Source organism: Ascaphus truei, chromosome 4 (genome assembly GCF_040206685.1).
Source record: "Ascaphus truei isolate aAscTru1 chromosome 4, aAscTru1.hap1, whole genome shotgun sequence".
Taxonomy (NCBI): domain Eukaryota; kingdom Metazoa; phylum Chordata; class Amphibia; order Anura; family Ascaphidae; genus Ascaphus; species Ascaphus truei.
Genome location: NC_134486.1, coordinates 9,310,184 through 9,331,554, shown reverse-complemented (window position 1 = coordinate 9,331,554; position 21,371 = coordinate 9,310,184). Strand labels below are relative to the sequence as shown.

The 21,371-nt window shown below is 52.4% G+C and overlaps 1 protein-coding gene across 3 annotated transcripts in view; it reads left to right on the top strand.

Annotated features, from left to right (window-relative positions):
• DPYSL5 (dihydropyrimidinase like 5) overlaps positions 1-21,371 on the top strand; it is a 177,655-nt gene that overhangs the window by 18,984 nt on the left and 137,300 nt on the right. For all 3 annotated transcript variants that reach the window (XR_012800850.1, XR_012800849.1, XM_075595313.1), the window contains exon 2: positions 14,936-15,200. Coding sequence is in view for 1 of the 3 variants with exons in the window: in XM_075595313.1 (XP_075451428.1) it covers positions 14,940-15,200 (261 nt within the window). In the remaining 2 variants the exon portion in view is untranslated. The remainder of the gene's footprint in view (positions 1-14,935; positions 15,201-21,371) is intronic.

Genomic DNA, 21,371 nt, shown 5'->3' with positions numbered 1-21,371 from the left:
GAGTGTGTGAGAGAGAAGGAAGGGAGAGAAAGGGGAGTGGGGGAATATAGAGGGAGAGAGTGTGAGAGAGAGAACTCCAGTCCTTAACCCCCCCCCCCCACCAACAGGTCAGGGTTTTAGGATACCCAAGCTTCAGCATAGGTGGTGCCATCAGTCCCTGCTTCAGCACGGGTGGTGCCATCAGTCCCTGCTTCAGCACGGGTGGCTCCATCAGTCGCTGCTTCAGCACAGGTGGCTCCATCAGTCCCTGCTTCAGTACAGTGGCTCCATCCGTCCCTGCTTCAGCACAGGTGGCTCAATCAGTGCTCAGTGAGCCTCTGAGCCTCGTATTGAGCCACCTATGCTGAAGCTGGGATATCCTGAAAACCTGACCTGTTGGGGGGCGGCTTGAGGACTGGAGTTGAGCCCCCCGGTATAAGGTATATAGATGATAGACGTACAGGCTGTGGTTGTGTTCAATACGCCCTTCCCTACAAACACCGCGGGACGGGAGGAAGTATTCCTACCCCCGGGGGACGGGAGGAAGCGTTCCTACCCCCGGGGGACGGGAGGAAGCGTTCCTACCCCCGGGGGACGGGAGGAAGTGTTCCTACCCCCGGGGGACGGGAGGAAGTGTTCCTATCCCCGGGGGACGGGAGGAAGTGTTCCTACCCCCGGGGGACGGGAGGAAGTGTTCCTACCCCCGGGGGACGGGAGGAAGCGTTCCTACCCCCGGGGGACGGGAGGAAGTGTTCCTACCCCCGGGGGACGGGAGGAAGCGTTCCTACCCCCGGGGGACGGGAGGAAGCGTTCCTACCCCCGGGGGACGGGAGGAAGCGTTCCTACCCCCGGGGGACGGGAGGAAGCGTTCCTACCCCCGGGGGACGGGAGGAAGCGTTCCTACCCCCGGGGGACGGGAGGAAGCGTTCCTACCCCCGGGGGACGGGAGGAAGTGTTCCTACCCCCGCGGGACGGGAGGAAGCGTTCCTAGCCCCGGGGGACGGGAGGAAGTGTTCCTACCCCCGGGGGGACGGGAGGAAGCGTTCCTACCCCCGGGGGACGGGAGGAAGCGTTCCTACCCCCGGGGGACGGGAGGAAGTGTTCCTACCCCCGCGGGACGGGAGGAAGCGTTCCTAGCCCCGGGGGACGGGAGGAAGTGTTCCTACCCCCGGGGGGACGGGAGGAAGTGTTCCTACCCCCGCGGGACGGGAGGAAGCGTTCCTACCCCCGGGGGACGGGAGGAAGCATTCCTAGCCCCGGGGGACGGGAGGAAGCGTTCCTACCCCCGGGGGACGGGAGGAAGCGTTCCTAGCCCCGGGCTTATCTGGCCTTATGGGAAATGCGCTACTGCCTGTCTCTCGCTCGCTCATCCGCATCCAGATCCGCCCGGCGCACACGGTGTCGGCTGCATTATGGGGCTTATCTGTCTCCTGTTCTTACAATTAAAGATGCATTATATGATTTCTAAGGAGCCATTTAAAATGGATATTATACAGGGTGCTGAATATTTATGAGAGACCTTTCATTTCCTGCGCCTGCCGCCGTGTTTTGACGGGTTGCCCCTGTAATATTGCGCTCTCTCTCCTGCCTATAAAGGGCACTTCCCTTCGGATCACGCGATACTGGCGGTGTACGGACGTGCGCGGAGACTGACAGCGAGCGGCTGGCTTCTGTCGGATGGCAGAGTTTGCAGGCTCTGTTCTAGCTCCCACAGGGGGATTGTCTGTTCTGCTTTAGGTTGTGAACGAGTGTAGTCCTATGAAGCCTATCGCTTTTCGGAAACGTTTCCTGGCCTTCCTCTCCCCATCACTCGGCAATACTCCCCTTTACTTACGCTTTCTGTGTCCGTAAGCGAGGAGGAAGCAGTGAGAAGATGTGTGCTAGGATTTGCACACCAGGCACACGCATTATTCCAGAGGTGGGCCAAAATATCAAATACTCAGGAGCCAGACAGCATTTTTAGGAGCCAGCGGTTAAAGCGGTGGGGGTTACGGGGTCGTTTCGGCTACCCTGCCCCTCTCCGCATCCCACACGTCACTGGCTCTGTCGCAGTGTATCTGTGACACACTCACACACAGTGGCACACACACACAGTAACCCACACTGACACTCGCACAAACTCCTCTCTACCCCTCCCGCTAGCCACACTACCCGGAATGCTTCGCCTGACTGCCGCTTCCCCCCCCTACCACAATGTAACTGGAGGGAGACAGTCTGGAAGCGCCGAGCCTCGCTCCCAGGCCCAACGCTGGACTTCAGTGGCGCAGTGCTGAGCTGTCGGTCACCGTGCGGCCGGTATCGGCGCTCCCAGTGCTTGCGCTAGTAAGGCATGATTGTGTGTGCTCCTGCTGGTCTCAGTGGTGAATGCTCAGTCAGCACTGCCGGCGGCCGCGCAGAGGAGATAGACGCCGGCGCCCGCGCAGAGGAGTTAGACGCCGGCGCCCGCGCAGAGGAGATAGACGCCGGCGCCCGCGCAGAGGAGTTAGACGCTGGCACCCGCGCGGAGGAGATAGACGCTGGCGGCCGCGCAGAGGAGATAGACGCTGGCGGCCGCGCAGAGGAGTTAGACGCTGGCGGCTGCGCAGAGGAGATAGACGCTGGCGGCCGCGCAGAGGAGATAGACGCTGGCGGCCGCGCAGAGGAGTTAGACGCCGGCGGCCGCGCAGAGGAGTTAGACGCCGGCGCCCGCGCAGAGGAGATAGACGCGGGCGGCCGCGCAGAGGAGTTAGACGCGGGCGGCCACGCAGAGGAGATAGACGCTGGCGGCCGCGCAGAGGTGATAGACGCTGGCGGACGCGCAAAGGAGATAGACGCTGGCGGACGCGCAAAGGAGATAGACGCTGGCGGCCGCGCAGAGGAGATAGACGCTGGCGGCCGCGCAGAGGAGTCTGACGCTGGCGGCCGCGCAGAGGAGATAGACGCCGGCGGCCGCGCAGAGGAGTTAGACGCTGGCGGCCGGAATCCCTGGGAATAGCACAGTGCCTTGGCCCAGGGATGCACAAACATTTCCTCCTGCGCCCCCAGCATGCTGTGCACCCCTGATCACCCCCCCTACCTTGGCTCCGGCATCAGATGACGCCGTGGGGTAATGTGACATCACATTGTCATGGTGACGTCACGTGACCCCACAACGTCATTTCGCGTTGTCATGACGACGCGTCGCTGGAAGCCAAGGTAAGTGAATTACAGAGGACCCGCGCTGTAATTTAATTTAAATGCCTTGGGGAAGAGTGCAGGACTTCTGCAACCGCCGTGCACCCCCCCCCCACCCCCCCAGTTTGCGCACCCCCTGGAAAATCTCGCGCCCCCCTGGAAAATCTCGCGCCCCCCCCCCCTGCCGTAACCCATACCTGCTTGCACGGCTCTGTTCCACGGGCTGCTGGGTGAGTTGCGCAGATACCCTCATACACTGCGAATGGATTGTAGCTCTGCGCTGTGACGCGCGTTATTTATCCGCCTCTGTCCCCGGCCCCCACACGCTTCCTCGGTCTGTGAGATCTTCACCGGGCGGCAGTAATATGCCGGGCACTATTTCTATATATCTTAGTGTAGGGGGAGCAACGCCAGTCCTCAAGACACCCCCAACAGGTCAGGTTTTAAGTATATCCCTGCTTCAGCACAGATTGCTCAATCAGTGGCTGAGTCGAAGACTGAGCCTCTGAGCCACCTGTGCTAAAGCAGGGATATCCTGAAAACCTGACCTGTTGATGACCCTTGAGAACCGGAGTTGGCCGTCCCTGTCTTTGTGCGTTCGGTTTGATTAAATGGTTTTTGAGCAGTTTGGGGAACTCGCAGTAAATATACTTACTCCCAAAATACTGTGTCCTTTTGTGACATTCTCCTTAGAAGCTTTTCATCATAATGCCAGTAAATCCATAGCTCGTACGTGCCAGACTTACTAACGGGAGCTCATGGACTTACTGTGTGTATTTCACCAGATCCTTTCAGTAAATGGGTCACGGTATTTACTAAACCTAAAAAAAATCTCACGTACCTTAACATGGTGTGTGTATGTATGTATGTGTAATATATATATATATAATGCAAAGCAGCAACCAGCACCCTGTACTAATAAGAAATCCAGATGCTAATCCCATAGGTAAGAATAATGGAGATATTACCAGATTGGAGACAGCAATGAGGAGACGGCACACCAGGAATGATATTCAAAATGATTCTGTATTGTAGAAAAATACAGGCACCCCAACCAACGTTTCGGTCTGCAGAGAGCGACCTTCAGGGCGCACACACACACACACACACACACACACACCTCTCCCCCCCAATCACACACACAATCCCCCCGGATACCCGTACATTGCCCGCCACAATACCAGCCCTCCACCCAAACTACAATACCACACCTCCACCCAAACTACAATACCAGCCCTCCACCCAAACTACAATACCAGCCCTCCACCCAAACTACAATACCACACCTCCACCCAAAATACAATACCAGCCCTCCACCCAAAATACAATACCAGCCCTCCACCCAAACTACAATACCACACCTCCACCCAAAATACAATACCAGCCCTCCACCCAAACTACAATACCAGCCCTCCACCCAAAATACAATACCAGCCCTCCACCCAAAATACAATACCAGCCCTCCACCCAAACTACAATACCACACCTCCACCCAAAATACAATACCAGCCCTCCACCCAAAATACAATACCAGCCCTCCACCCAAAATACAATACCACACCTCCACCCAAAATACAATACCAGCCCTCCACCCAAAATACAATACCAGCCCTCCACCCAAACTACAATACCACACCTCCACCCAAAATACAATACCAGCCCTCCACCCAAACTACAATACCACACCTCCACCCAAAATACAATACCAGCCCTCCACCCAAACTACAATACCACACCTCCACCCAAAATACAATACCAGCCCTCCACCCAAAATACAATACCAGCCCTCCACCCAAAATACAATACTAGCCCTCCACCCAAAATACAATACTAGCCCTCCACCCAAAATACAATACTAGCCCTCCACGCAAAATACAATACCAGCCCTCCACCCAAAATACAATACCAGCCCTCCACCCAAAATACAATACCAGCTCTCCACCCAAACAACAATACCACACCTCCACCCAAAATACAATACCAGCCCTCCACCCAAAATACAATACCACACCTCCACCCAAAATACAATACCAGCCCTCCACCCAAAATACAATACAATACCAGCCCTCCACCTAAAATACAATACCACACCCCCACCCAAAACACAATACAATACCACTCCACCCAAAATACAATACAATACCACACCCCCACCTAAAATACAATAGCAGCCCTCCACCCAAAATACAATACAATGCAAACAAAAGGCCTCCGTGACACATTATCCAATCATATCTCATAAGGGGAAAAATAAATTCCTTCCTGACTCCAAGAATTGCCAATCAGATTACTCCCTGGATCAGCATCCTTCCCGTGTATACTGTATTGTGTTACATTATTAAGTGATGCGTTTGCATGCTAAATTCTTTCTAAGGGGATTTCTCATAAGGGATGAATATTTTTAGGAGTGATTGAATTTTCTATTTATGGTTCAGAATTGGAGCCTGTGGTCCCCTCACTGCCCAGGCGCTCTTGTACAGACCCGCAGAGAAGGGGGGGAGGGGTGGGTACAAGGGTTTACGGACATTTGAAGCTCTCACTGGATCTTGTACTTCCACTTCAAAGACCAGTGCCTGAGCCACTCCTAGCTTTTTTGGAAGCGTTAAAGGGCGCTGCAAGTACTGACCCGGATTCTCAGCCCCTTTCACGTGCCAGTGAGCAGAATGAATAATGCATTATCCTGGATCAAACCGGGCATGTATTATTAAAGGACACGCAGCAAAACAAAGAGGGGGAAGGCGAGGAGAGAGTGTGAGAGAGAGAGAAAGTCAGGGAGTGAGAGAGAGAAAGTCAGGGAGTGAGAGAGAGAAAGTCAGGGAGTGAGAGAGAGAAAGTCAGGGAGTGAGAGAGAGAAAGTCAGGGAGTGAGAGAGAGAAAGTCAGGGAGTGAGAGAGAGAAAGTCAGGGAGTGAGAGAGAGAAAGTCAGGGAGTGAGAGAGAGAGAAAGTCAGGGAGTGAGAGAGAGAGAAAGTCAGGGAGTGAGAGAGAGAGAAAGTCAGGGAGTGAGAGAGAGAGAAAGTCAGGGAGTGAGAGAGAGAGAAAGTCAGGGAGTGAGAGAGAGAGAAAGTCAGGGAGTGAGAGAGAGAGAAAGTCAGGGAGTGAGAGAGAGAGAAAGTCAGGGAGTGAGAGAGAGAGAAAGTCAGGGAGTGAGAGAGAGAGAGAAAGTCAGGGAGTGTGAGAGAGAAAGTCAGGGAGTGTGAGAGAGAAAGTCAGGGAGTGTGAGAGAGAAAGTCAGGGAGTGTGAGAGAGAAAGTCAGGGAGTGTGAGAGAGAAAGTCAGGGAGTGTGAGAGAGAAAGTCAGGGAGTGTGAGAGAGAAAGTCAGGGAGTGTGAGAGAGAAAGTCAGGGAGTGTGAGAGAGAAAGTCAGGGAGTGTGAGAGAGAAAGTCAGGGAGTGTGAGAGAGAAAGTCAGGGAGTGTGAGAGAGAAAGTCAGGGAGTGTGAGAGAGAAAGTCAGGGAGAGTGAGAGAGAAAGTCAGGGAGTGTGAGAGAGAAAGTCAGGGAGTGTGAGAGAGAAAGTCAGGGAGTGTGAGAGAGAAAGTCAGGGAGTGTGAGAGAGAAAGTCAGGGAGTGCGAGAGAGAAAGTCAGGGAGTGCGAGAGAGAAAGTCAGGGAGTGCGAGAGAGAAAGTCAGGGAGTGCGAGAGAGAAAGTCAGGGAGTGCGAGAGAGAAAGTCAGGGAGTGCGAGAGAGAGAGAGAGAGAGACAGGGAGTGTGTGTGTGTGTGTGTGTGAGAGAGAGGGAGAGAGAGAGACAGAGTATGAGAGAGAGGGAGAGAGACAGGGAGTATGAGAGAGAGGGGGAGAGGGAGAAAGATAAGGTGTGAGATAAAGATAGGGTGTGGGGAAAAGAGAGAGAGAGAGATATAGAGGGTGTGGGAGAAAGAAAGAGAGATAAAGATAGGGTGTGTGTGAGAGAAATAACCCGGGAATGTGATGTAATGCAAAGTCAGCAGTACAATCACATCATGATATGGTCACGGGAGACCAGCCACTTTACACCTTTTTACCGGGATCATTCACTGAGCAAAACGAGTTAGTAAAACAAATGATCACTTATTCACTTAAAATAGGCGTACACGCAATGGAACACAAAATACACGAGACACACTTACTGGGAGTCTGGGGCTGAAAACTAGACTTTCTTATCTTACATATAACGTAAAACAAAGTCTTTGATTGACTGGGACTTGTCCCGAAATGTCCTGGAACTCAAATCGGCATGAGGTTCCTGACGCCACCGCTGTATCCGCTCCGGAGGTCCTTGAATCCCTTGACCGGGAGCTAGCTCCAAACGTCCTGGAACTATTTTCAGCTTCCAATTCTAGCTGCGACCGCTACGTTCTACGATCCTCTTTTAACCCCTTAACTACCATTCCCCTTCCCTCACTTGCCTTTCCTAGTTTACCCATTGAGTCTGCCCTCTTAAAGGTACCTCACTCTCCAGCTATGTCCCCCTTTTCTTAGTTCTCCTGGGGGTCTTGATGGCAAAGGCTTCCTAATGAGGATAAACATGTCAAATATGTCTGTGCTTGGTATTTTGTATGCATGGTCTCCCGTCTGTCTTCCACTTTCTTTCTTAATCTGCCCTTGCTTGGCAGGTTGCCCGGTCTCGGTTGAGTGGTTGAAGGTTGATGGGTCCCTCTGCACAGCTCACAATGTTCCTTGTTTAATAATGGGTCTGTGTGCAGCTTAATCACATTTCTGCTGTTATACCGGGATTCCTCGGCACTGGGCTCTCTCAGGATTGTGGACTGAAAAATCATATGTGGTCTCGTCTAAGCTTAGGAACTCATCGGATCCTTTAAAGGGCAGGTCCACATCTTTCTATCCATCTATCCATCTATCCATCCATCCACTGCTTTGCTGTATATTCACTTGTGATATTGACAATGTCACGTATTATCTATCCACTCATGCTTGAAACGAATTAAATTCCCCTTCATGCTATAAGTTTAACGTGTATGCTCTTTTTCCCCCCCTTTCAGAGGGGCAGCTGTAAATCTGCTCCCTGTCCGTGTCTCGTGTCCTCCACCCGTGGCCAACTTTGCCCATGACTATGTCACCTGATTCACCCCCTTCCCGAGAGAGGCCGAAGGGTTAAGTGAAGGACACGATGCCCGTGGGTGGGACATGGCAGGGCAGCTCCGGCTTAGTACCCAGTGCCATCACAGTAATGGGAGACGCGGAAGGAAATTAGACCACTCAGGGGAACCAGGTTATTATGGACAGTTGGACACTGACAGTTTGTATACATTTTTGTAGTGTTTTTAGTCATTCAGCTACTTGGAATACAAAATGTCAGTGTCCAACTGTAACTCCATATCACTACAGTTGTTTCATGGGGGTGCTAACTCCATATCACTACAGTTGTTTCATGGGGGTGCTAACTCCATATCACTACAGTTGTTTCATGGGGGTGTTGGAAGGGACAAGACCATCAGTGCCCATTGGGCCATTTAAAGGCGAAATCCATGCCGTTTTTTCCCCTTCATTTTTTTTAAAATACAGATTTGAAGCAGGGGGTCTCCGGAGCTGAACCCCGTTAATTTCAGCTCCGGGTACCCCGGCTTCCGGAGATACCTGCCATCCGTAGGGGGCGCCGCCGGTATCTCCTGCACGTTTTCTGCGTCCTCGTCACATGGGCCAATAGGAAGCCGTGATGTCACACAGAGCCCGGGAGCTTTTGGAAAGCACTGTATATTGAACCCTGGAGTGGCTCCCGGCACTCACTTCGGACACAAGTATCTCCAGGAGCAGGGGGTCCCCGGGGCTGAAATTATCGGGGTTCAGCTCCGGAGACCCCCTGCTTCATTCCTGTATTAAAAAAAAATGAAGAGAAAGAAATGGCTGGGATTGCCTCTTTAACCCCTTCAGCGCGACACGCTCCAGCGCGACTGTAACTCGTGCGTTTGTTTCTTTTTATTTTTTCACTGACCGCTGTGTATTTTATAAGTGACCGTGACCACCCCTCCCCTAAAGAGGCTATCACCTCATTACCAGGAAATGAGGCGTGGGGGAATAGGGTCACTCCCTAAACACCCCTTCTGCACATTTACTGCTACAGCAGAACGACCCGCGGCTGCCATCACTATTCTGCACTGCGCCGGGGGATGTGTCGAGCGTCTTTCCACGTAGAAGGAGCGCCAGTTCCCAGGACCCAAGTCCGTGGCATTACAGACTTGAAACAAGCCTGAATACACGACACGGCCATGTTCTCTGTGCACAGTATGCTGCCGGCATTTAAACATTGGGATTTGGAAAACCAGGACTGCAAATCCCAGAATGCTTATGGGTAGGAGTTACAACCCAGATCTTGTGCCGGATGTCCTGAACAGGTGACACGTGAGAGATGGTCTAAAGCAGGGGCGGCCATCTTCAGTCCTCAAGGGCCACCAACAGGTCAGGTTTGAAGGATTTCTCTGCTTCAACACAGGTGGCTCAAATCTAAGATTGAGCCACCTGTGCTGAAGCAGGGACTGTGAGCCACTTGTTCTGAAGCAGGGAGGGATTGAGCCACCTGTGCTGAAGCAGGGAGTGATTGAGCCACCTGTGCTGAAACAGGGATATCCAGAAAACCTGACCTGTTGGGGGGGTCTTGAGGACTGGAGTTGAGCCCCACTGATGTATACATCTCTGCCTGCTTCAGCGCAGGGATTCAATCATTATTACTGAGCCACTGTGTGAGCCATCAATGCTGAAGCAGGGATATCCTTAAAACCTGACCTGTTGGTGGTCATCGAGGACTGGAGTTGGCCACTCCTGGTCTAAAACGGAGTCTATGTTAAAAACAGTGCGATATGTAATATTTGATGTTAAATATTTAAAGCCAATGCTTCAGTCTGCCCCTTGGTCACACAGAGAGATTTGCCAAACACACGGATCCTATGTCTATCAGGTTCCAAATCTGGCGATTGTGATTGACGGAGAGAAACACAAAACAGCGGCCCCTGCTGGTGGGACAAATACTGAAGAAAGGGATGTCGGAGTGGGTACAATACTGTGAATAGATGCACACCCCAATGAAAACATGTCTTTATCAAAGTAAAACCTCACTATTATATTTCTATTAGTAATTAGAAAGGGAAGGGAATAAGGACGTGTGCCGTGGAAATAGCTATAAATCTCGTTGATAGTTTCTTGCTCAATGGCAGGTTAGTGATAACTCACCAATTCAGATCAGATTGCCCTGAGAATAAGTTACAGAGGAATTATATATTCATATAAATGGCTAATATGTTAATAAAATGGCTATTGCGCTACAATGAATAGCTGATCTCCAGACGGATTTAGTTAAGCGAACAGAGCACCTGAAGTATACGAGTAATGCTGACCTGATAATGCCACGTTCACCAGCGAAAGGTATAGCTAGTTATACGGTAACTTCACAGCTAGGATACAGCCTGGCTATTCGTGGCAGGACTTCGGATCGCTATTACGTCCAAACAACACGGACACTCCGTGTTAAACAGCAAAACGTGGCACTGCGCGATCTCATGCTTTTACATTATTATTACAGGACTGAAGCAGGGGGTCTCCGGAGCTGTGTTACTCTCAGCCCCCGGGGGACCCCCTGCTTCCAGGGATACTTACCTCTGTAGCAGGGGGTCTCCGGGGCGGCATTAATCTCAGCCCTGGGGACCCCCTGCTTCCAGGGATACTTACCTCTGTAGCAGGGGGTCTCTGGAGCTGCGTTAATCTCAGCCCCCGGGGGACCCCCTGCTTCCAGGGATACTTACCTCTGTAGCAAGGGGTCTCCGGAGCTGCGTTAATCTCAGCCCCCCCGGGGACCCCCTGCTCCCAGGGATACTTACCTCTGTAGCAGGGGGTCTCCGGAGCTGCGTTAATCTCAGCCCCCGGGGGACCCCCTGCTTCCAGGGATACTTACCTCTGTAGCAGGGGGTCTCCGAAGCTGCGTTAATCTCAGCCCCCGGGGGACCCCCTGCTTCCAGGGATACTTACCTCTGTAGCAGGGGGTCTCCGGAGCTGCGTTAATCTCAGCCCCCCCGGGGGACCCCCTGCTTCCAGGGATACTTACCTCTGTAGCAGGAGGTCTCCGGAGCTGTGTTAATCTCAGCCCCCGGGGGACCCCCTGCTTCCAGGGATACTTACCTCTGTAGCAGGGGGTCTCCGGAGCTGCGTTAATCTCAGCCCCCGGGGGACCCCCTGCTTCCAGGGATACTTACCTCTGTAGCAGGGGGTCTCCGGAGCTGCTTTAATCTCAGCCCCCGGGGGACCCCCTGCTTCCAGGGATACTTACCTTTGTAGCAGGGGGTCTCCGGAGCTGCGTTACTCTCAGCCCCCCGGGGGACCCCCTGCTTCCAGGGATACTTACCTCTGTAGCAGGGGGTCTCCGGAGCTGTGTTAATCTCAGCCCCCGGGGGACCCCCTGCTTCCAGGGATACTTACCTCTGTAGCAGGGGGTCTCCGGAGCTGCGTTAATCTCAGCCCCCCCGGGGGACCCCCTGCTTCCAGGGATACTTACCTCTGTAGCAGGGGGTCTCCGGAGCAGCGTTAATCTCAGCCCCCCCGGGGGACCCCCTGCTTCCAGGGATACTTACCTCTGTAGCAGGGGGTCTCCGGAGCAGCGTTAATCTCAGCCCCCCCGGGGACCCCCTGCTTCCAGGGATACTTACCTCTGTAGCGGCGCCGGTATCTCTGTGGAATTTAAATGTCCAGCTCACGCTGGCCAATAGGAAGATGCAATGGATGATATCTTGGCTTTCTTTTGGCACGCGGGACATTTAAATGCTGCCATTTTGTTAGGCACAGATACCCTGGCTGCAGATACCAGTACCCCCTACGTAGGTAAGTATCTCAGAAAGTAGGGAGTCCCCAGAGCTGAAATTAACGCAGTTCAGCTCCGGAGACCCCCTGCTTCAATCCAGTAATTATTTATTTTTTAGTTAAATTGCGCAGTGCGACAAGTTAATTTGTAACACGTGTATAGCATGAAGTATTTATGCACAGCGGTGTGACCAGTCTGCCTGCTTAGCAATAGATCTCTCTAAGGCTGCGCTTATAGTGCCAGGGTACGCGACGTCGCGCCAAAACAAATACATTGAATCCGTCGCATTCGCTTATAATAAGCGCGACGGAGCTGCAAAATTTTTTTACGCCATTGAAATTGGATTTTGGGAGAGACAGTCGCCACATGTGACTGTCTACACCAATCACAAAGCTCCTACTGCACTTTGCCCGCCCCCTTCGTGATGTCACTGGCCTTGTCGCCAGCAACGTCGCTCCAAGGTAAAGTGCAACTTTCGCCAGTGGCGACGGGTGACGTCATCGGTCGCGTCGCCGGCACTATAAACGCGGCCTAAGAAAGTATAGCAACGGAGCTAAAAAACCCCATTGGTATCTCGATCAGTGTTACCCGCCACAAACGATCAGTCAGTGAAGTCGGTAGCTCCTGTTTCAGAATGAATGGTAAAGAGGTAACTGTTTGCGATCTACTCTCACACTCGCTAACTTGATTACCCAGCTTGCAATGCCCCGGCGCTTGATCGCCCCCCCGCCGCTAACAGCCTCGCTACAGACCCATCGCGGCGTCTGCTTACGTCACGCTGCCTGTGCCTGACATCCGCTTACCTACAGAACTTCAGCAGGGGATGCGCTCAGCCGGGAGTATAAATAGTGACGCGTTGTCATAGTTACCAATGAGGATTACTCGTTTCACGGCCATGATGTATCTTACCCGGGCGGCACATAAAGCAGACGATGGTTGTGTGGGTCAGCTTAGATGTTACAGATTAAGCGAAGAAGTGATAATAGAATATATTTGGATTATATACAACCTGTTTAGATATGTAGTCATACAGCTATATATATAGATCGTGCTAATTGGGTGTCACCAATATGATAAATCACAATAATGATCATTTACAGAAGAGAGAGAGAGAGAGCGCTCATCATGATTCACTGAAATTGTTGTTATGTTTTGGTAGGATTTCAATCATTGAAGGGAGTGTATGTAAATCCCTCATTGAGGCCGTTCGGACGACGCATTTTTCCTTTATTTATCCATTCGGCCTCAATGCAGCGTAGTTTTTTTCCAGCGTCCCCTCATTGCCCCTTGAGATGGTTGATGCCCATGGATGTAAGGCAGTTGGATCTTGCCATTATGCTTCTGATTCACGGCATGCTTGATAGGTGTTGGCATACTCCAGGATTCTTCTGCGTTAATTGCCTTGTTGTTTTGCCAACATACAGTACCTTTTGCCGCAATTACACGTGATCAGAGAGATGGCATTAACAGTCCTACAATTGAGGGAAGTGCCAATTTTATTTTTTATTTATTTATAAAAATGTGATACCAGGCAGTAATACATTGAGCGTTTCCTCTCGTTTTCAAGTATGTCCTCGGCACAGAGTTATAAATATACAGGGTTACATTAAAAGAACAGGGTTATACAGGGAATTCACAGACATTTCATGGACAGATAGAGTTGGAAAATTGGGTACAGGAGATAAAAGGGCTTATGAGTTTCAGATTGAAATAGAGCAGCTTTAACATCAGCAAACGGCTCACACCCTTTGGCTGCCCTTCGACTGCGCCAAAGGCTGTCCGCCTTTGGGGCAAAGCAGATGTACATGTGGTTGAGATTGCATCTGTGAACAAAAAGATCTTTGTGTCCTCTTGGCTCATTAACATTCCAGTGGGTGGGGTTAACGTTCCACAAAGTACAAGCAAATGTTACCCCTTAGCACGCTGGTCCTGTGCAGAGGGGAGCAGCTCTCGGGGAGCCCCATCAGGCTGTCCACCTTTGGGGCAAAGCAGATGTACACTGGGGTGGTTGAGACTGAATCTGCTGCATCTGTTTCCAATGGGAAACTGCTTATGGTTGTCACAGTAAGGGAAACGTGTGGTGGGAATAACATGATTGCTCGCGCCCCGGGGCAGCTAAACGTCACTTTTACTGGGGAAATAAGCCAATCCGTTGTCCTCGCTCTCTGATAGAGACTAGGGACTAAATGGTCTCTCAAAGTCCTTGAACGCCTGCCGGTGATAGCGGGGATTGGTCCTAACATTTCTTTAAGGTCGTCACGTGAGAGAAGAAGCTGCCGGTGATTCATGAATATTCCCTTGATTGCACGCCACCTCAAAAGTAACTTTAATGCAGCATCCACCGCTCTCATATACGTCTGTGCTATGCATTTTATCTTAAACCTCTCTTCTAACATCACCCTCAATCACTTAGACCAGGGGGTCTCCACCAGTCCTCATGACCCCCCCCCCCCCCCCCACACACCCTCCAACAGGTCAGGTTTTCAGGATATCCCAGCTTTGGCACAGGTGGCTCAATCAGAAGCACAGGTGAAGACTGAGCCTCTGATTCAGCCACCTGTGCTGAAGCAGGGACTAATTGAGCCACCTGTGCTGAAGCTGGGACTGATTGAGCCACCCGTGCTGAAGCTGGGATATCCTTAAAACCTGACCTGTTGGGGGGGTTTTGAGAGTTGGAGTTGAGAACCACTGACTTAGGGGGAAGTTCTATATAGTCCAAAGCGTCCGTAGATTTCATTGGGTATTTTCACTCGGAAACATCCGCGTCTGACCGCTGTATATTGAATTGACCCTTTAGTGAAGCCGTTGGAGGTCAGAGGTCAGAGGTCAGAGTATTTATACACTGACATTAAGAGACACAACTAGTGTTCTAATTGTCCGCATCAAAATAATGTGTGACACTGATCGCCTCTATTTCTGGATTTAACCCCTTTAGTCCCAGAAGACCATCTGCACGTTCCTCACCCTGACGCCTATAAAAGGGGCCCCTGGTTTCACCATTTGGTTCTCTTCTGCCCCCAGAGCCATGCACGCCAACCCCGCCAGCGTTCGGATCCTCATCAAGGGAGGCAAGGTGGTGAACGATGACTGCACCCAGGAGGCCGACGTGTACATTGAGAACGGCATCATCCAGCAGGTGGGGCGGGAGCTGATGATACCGGGCGGGGCCAAGGTCATCGATGCCACAGGCAAGCTGGTCATTCCTGGGGGGATAGACACCAGCACCCACTTCCACCAGACCTTCATGAACGCCACCTGCATGGACGACTTCTACAATGGGACCAAGGTGAGACGGTCACAGTGAGTGTGGGAGGGAGGGAGGGCATCTAATGTACCCACTTTCTTGAGAATCCATCTTCTCATACATGTACCTATAGTGCACCCCTCTTACACACGTACCTATAGTGCACCCCTCTTACACATGTACCTATAGTGCACCCCTCTTACACACGTACCTATAGTGCACCCCTCTTACACACGTACCTATAGTGCACCCCTCTTACACACGTACCTATAGTGCACCCCTCTTACACACGTACCTATAGTGCACCCCTCTTACACACGCACCTATAGTGCACCCTTCTTACACACGTACCTATAGTGCACCCCTCTTACACACGTACCTATAGTGCACCCCTCTTACACACGTACCTATAGTGCACCCCTCTTACACACGTACCTATAGTGCACCCCTCTTACACATGTACCATTAGTGCACCCCTCTCGCTCACATACCTATAGTGCACCCCTCTTACACACGTACCTATAGTGCACCCCTCTTACACACGTACCTATTGTGCACCCCTCTTATACACGTACCTATAGTGCACCCCTCTTACACACGTACCTATAGTGCACCCCTCTTACACACGTACCTATAGTGCACCCCTCTTACACACGTACCTATTGTGCACCTCTCTTACACACATACCTATAGTGCACCCCTCTTACACACGTACCTTTTGTGCACCCCTCTTACACACGTACCTTTTGTGCACCCTCTCACTCACGTACCTATAATGCACCCCTCTTACACACCTACCTATAGTGCACCCCTCTTACACATATACCTATAGTGCACCCCTCTCACTCACATACCTTTTGTGCACCCCTCTCACTCACGTACCTATAGTGCACCCCTCTTACACACGTACCTATAGTGCACCCCTCTTACACACCTACCTATAGTGCACCCCTCTTACACATATACTTATAGTGCACCCCTCTCACTCACGTACCTTTTGTGCACCCCTCTCACTCACGTACCTTTCGTGCACCCCTCTTACACACGTACCTATTGTGCACCTCTCTCGCTCACATACCTATTGTGCGCCCCTCTTACACACGTGTTTATAGTGCATCCCTCTTACACATGTACCTACAGTGCACCCCTCTCACTCATATACCGATAATGCACTCCTCTTACACACGTTCCTATATAGTGCACCCCTCTTACACACGTGTTTATAGTGCACCCCTCTTACACACGTGTTTATAGTGCACCCCTCTTACACACGTGTTTATAGTGCACCCCTCTTACACACGTACCTATAGTGCACCCCTCTTACACACGTACCTATAGTGCACCCCTCTTACACACGTGTTTATAGTGCACCCCTCTTACACATGTAAGACATTGTTCTCATTTGTATGTGCAGTGTACACTTCTTACAGATTTACCTGTAGAAAACGGGTTATCAAACATCCCCGCGGGGACCTGCAGCCGTACCAGGTTTAGGAACAATCCGTGTATCTGCAAACATCCCCGCAGGGACCTCCAGCCGTACCAGGTTTAGGAATAATCCGTGTATCTGCAAACATCCCCGCAGGGACCTCCAGCCGTACCAGGTTTAGGAATAATCCGTGTATCTGCAAACATCCCCGCAGGGACCTCCAGCCATACCAGGTTTAGGAATAATCCGTGTATCTGCAAACATCCCCGCAGGGACCTCCAGCCACACCAGGTTTAGGAATAATCCGTGTATCTGCAAACATCCCCGCAGGGACCTCCAGCCGTACCAGGTTTAGGAATAATCCGTGTATCTGCAAACATCCCCGCAGGGACCTCCAGCCACACCAGGTTTAGGAATAATCCGTGTATCTGCAAACATCCCCGCAGGGACCTCCAGCCATACCAGGTTTAGGAATAATCCGTGTATCTGCAAACATCCCCGCAGGGACCTCCAGCCGTACCAGGTTTAGGAATAATCCGTGTATCTGCAAACATCCCCGCGGGGACCTCCAGCCGTACCAGGTTTAGGAATAATCCGTGTATCTGCAAATATCCCCGCAGGGACCTCCAGCCATACCAGGTTTAGGAATAATCCGTGTATCTGCAAACATCCCCGCAGGGACCTCCAGCCGTACCAGGTTTAGGAATAATCCGTGTATCTGCAAACATCCCCGCAGGGACCTCCAGCCATACCAGGTTTAGGAATAATCCGTGTATCTGCAAACATCCCCGCAGGGACCTCCAGCCATACCAGGTTTAGGAATAATCCGTGTATCTGCAAACATCCCCGCAGGGACCTCCAGCCGTACCAGGTTTAGGAATAATCCATGTATCTGCAAACATCCCCGCAGGGACCTGCAGCCATACCAGGTTTAGGAATAATCCGTGTATCTGCAAACATCCCCGCAGGGACCTCCAGCCATACCAGGTTTAGGAATAATCCGTGTATCTGCAAACATCCCCGCAGGGACCTCCAGCCATACCAGGTTTAGGAATAATCTGTGTATCTGCAAACATCCCCGCAGGGACCTCCAGCCACACCAGGTTTAGGAATAATCCGTGTATCTGCAAACTCTGGTGAATGTGCATAAATCAAATAGGAATAGCTTGTTAATGTTTGTATTGTCTGAGAAAAGCTGGCCTGGCCCAGTGCCGAGGAGATTGCTGGTGAATCTCTGCAGCACAACATCCCTTTTATACCGGTGTATTAATACACAGCGGAATTCTGGCCTGTTAGTATCACTATAAGCAGGCGGAAGTATTATCACCAATGTGACGAGTATTGGTGGAAGGCGGAAGTATTATTACCGCAGCCTGGACAGGGCGGTAATGGGGAACGAGTACAGCTGTATTGCAGCGCGTTATAGGATTACACTTGGGACACTTAGATTGTAAGCTCTCCGGGGCAGGGATTTATGTTCCTATTGTCTGATTTTATGTCTGTGGCACTCTGTATTATAAATCCCTGGATCCTAAAGCGCTGCGTACATTACTATTGTACTACTGTATATATACATGCAGGGGGCGGGGCACACAGAGCAGGGGGCGGGGCACACAGAGCGGGGGCGGGGCATACAGAGCGGGGGGCGGGGCACACAGAGCAGGGGGCGGGGCACACAGAGCAGGGGGCGGGGCACACAGAGTAGGGGGCGGGACACACAGAGTAGGGGGCGGGGCACACAGAGTAGGGGGCGGGGCACACAGAGTAGTGGGCGGGGCACACAGCAGGGGGCGGGGCACACCAAGCAGGGGGCGGGGCACACCGAGCAGGGGTCGGGGCATACAGAGCGGGGGGGGGGCTGTGAGAAGCTTCGTCTTATCTTTCTTTGAATGTTTCTGCCTGTGATCAGGGTAGGATCACCAGGCTTCATATTTAATGCAGGGCAGCTTTTTGTTTTATTAATTCCATGCTCCCTGTTCCGTGGGAGCTGACAGGCTCCCTGTTCCGTGGGAGCTGACAGGCTCCCTGTTCTGGGCGAGCTGACGGCTCCCTGTTCCGGGCGAGCTGACAGGCTCTCTGTTCTGGGCGAGCTGACGGCTCCCTGTTCCGTGGGAGCTGACAGGCTCCCTGTTCCGGGCGAGCTGACAGGCTCTCTGTTCTGGGCGAGCTGACGGCTCCCTGTTCCGGGGGAGCTGACAGGCTCCCTGTTCCGTGGGAGCTGACAGGCTCCCTGTTCTGGGCGAGCTGACGGCTCCCTGTTCCGGGCGAGCTGACAGGCTCCCTGTTCTGGGCGAGCTGACGGCTCCCTGTTCCGGGCGAGCTGACAGGCTCCCTGTTCCGTGGGAGCTGACGGGTTCCCTGTTCCGGGCGAGCTGACAGGTTCCCTGTTCCGGGCGAGCTGACAGGCTCCCTGTTCCGGGCGAGCTGACGGCTCCCTGTTCCGGGCAAGCTGACAGGCTCCCTGTTCCGGGCGAGCTGACAGGTTCCCTGTTCCGGGCGAGCTGACAGGTTCCCTGTTCCGGGCGAGCTGACAGGCTCCCTGTTCCGTGTGAGCTGACAGGTTCCCGGTTCCGGGCGAGCTGAGAGGCTCCCTGTTCCGGGCGAGCTGACAGGCTCCCTGTTCCGGGCGAGCTGACAGGCTCCCTGTTCCGGGCGAGCTGACGGCTCCCTGTTCCGGGCGAGCTGACAGGCTCCCTGTTCCGGGCGAGCTGACAGGCTCCCTGTTGATGCCCTAATTGAAATTTCAGGACAGTGTATAAAACAGATTTGTTTCCATATTGTCGCAGCACCTCACAGCCAGACCGTTCTTGTGAGTAGTGAATGTATATATCCACATTTCACTCTTCCACGTCACATTTTGTATATACTTTACATTGTCACATCGCGCACGAATACTTTGATATTTGCTTTGATGAGTGCCTTGGTGGGTTTTTCTTGCTAGCCCCCTTCTCTCCCAGAGAGGCCGGGTGTGCTTCCTCCGCAGAGCGCCCCTCAGATGTTTTGTTTAATGAGGCCAGAGGTCAGAGTGTTGTGGTACGGTACAAGGGAGTTCCAAGAACCATTTATTTATTTTTAATTACAAATTGCTACGTTTTCCTGACACTGCGGCTCCTGTTTCTTCCTCTAAGAAGGGCAGACACTTTCTGATTGTAGTATAAATCTGTCCAAACTAAGGCCTTTCCCCCCAATGTTTAACAGGATTGAAATGTCTTAAAATCACGAGTTGTCAGTGCTTTGTGTAAGGCTCATAGCCCGCTGACTGGCTAATCTCACAGCCCCGTTTATACACACCAGGATAATTAGGGAAGGGAATGAAAGGGAAGCCACATTGTGCTGAAGCGGGTTTTGAGCTCACTAACGAGGATCAGAAGAGGAACCATCTGAGGACGTGTGTCAGAGCTCCAGGGAACGGAGGGATGTGGAGATGAGAGCCAGACTACAGAGAGTCACCGCAGACAGCCGTGCCAGACACGCTCACATGAATTATTCATCCAGAGATTCCCTAACACAGGAGCAGCTCAGCACTGATACAAGGCTTCTTCCAGCAGCGCCGCAGTGAAACCATTTTATTGTTACAGCTCTATTTATTTATTGTGCGTGACGCGTACTCATAACGCTGAACTAATTCTCTAATGAGTGATTGGTATTATTCAGGATGCATTGCCTCGGCTGGTTTGTGATGTTCCCTATAGAGGAGGCATAGCGCTGATATGAAAAGACTATTATATCGCGTACACAGGAGGTGACAGAGCCGGGCACGAGGTAGGCTCAACAAAGAGGTTGTTGTCGGTCTGTGGCCGACTTACTTTATACTAGAACGGCTAGCAGAAGCCTTGTAACACAGAACAGAACTTCCTCATTGCAGAGTGGGAGAGTCCCAGTAATGGGCGCTTCTCATATTGGTTAATGTTGCTCTCGACACCACACCCTGTACAACGTTTGCGGTGTTCGTCCATTGGACATCTTCAAGACTGGAGAACACCCTACTGCCCAAGTCACTTAGGGGCCTGCTCCAAAACAAGGACCTTAAACATCACATAAATGCCTCCTGTGCTCGTGTATCACACAGTGTGAGGATTCGCCATCCGGGCGTACAAAGACCGTCTCCTCACCTTTCTGTTCCTCCTGCCGCTGACACTCTGGTTGCGCAAACTCTTGGTCCTGTGACGCGCTCGCGGATCCTGCGCTATCTGTCCAGGCTGCCACGGACCCTGATTCCGCCCCTCTCCCTGTCACTCGTCATGGACGCTCTTCCAGCCTCCCTGCTGACGCGCGGGTCAGGCCGCACCCCTCAACCTCCGTGACGCGCGCGGGTCGGCGCGCGATGAGTCCCGCCTCCTCTGCTCCCAGGAACCGGCGTGGGAGTGACGCGCGACCCAAGCTCCACCCCTCGACCTCCATGACACGTGTGGGTCGACGCACAATGGGCCCCGCCCCCTCTGCTCTCAGGAGTCGGTGTGCGAGTGACGTGCACTCAAGCCCTGGCCTCTGTGACGCGTGCGGGACGGCGCGCAAGCAACTCTTCACTTAACCCTGATTAGGCTGTTTCCTAGGGCACACATCTGTGCACCAACAGCCTATACTTCTCCACTTCCTGGTTCCGCCCTGGCTGGCTATTGGAGGCTCCTCCTTTTGTATACCTTCAGTCTGCAGTCAGTCATCGCTGAGCATAGTCGTTGTGACGCTGTGCCTTGCCACATCCGTGTTCCTCAACCTTGCCTTACCTTGCTTGCTGTTAACCTCTCGTTGCCTGAGCCTGCTAGTACCTTGGACTACGTTTCTCT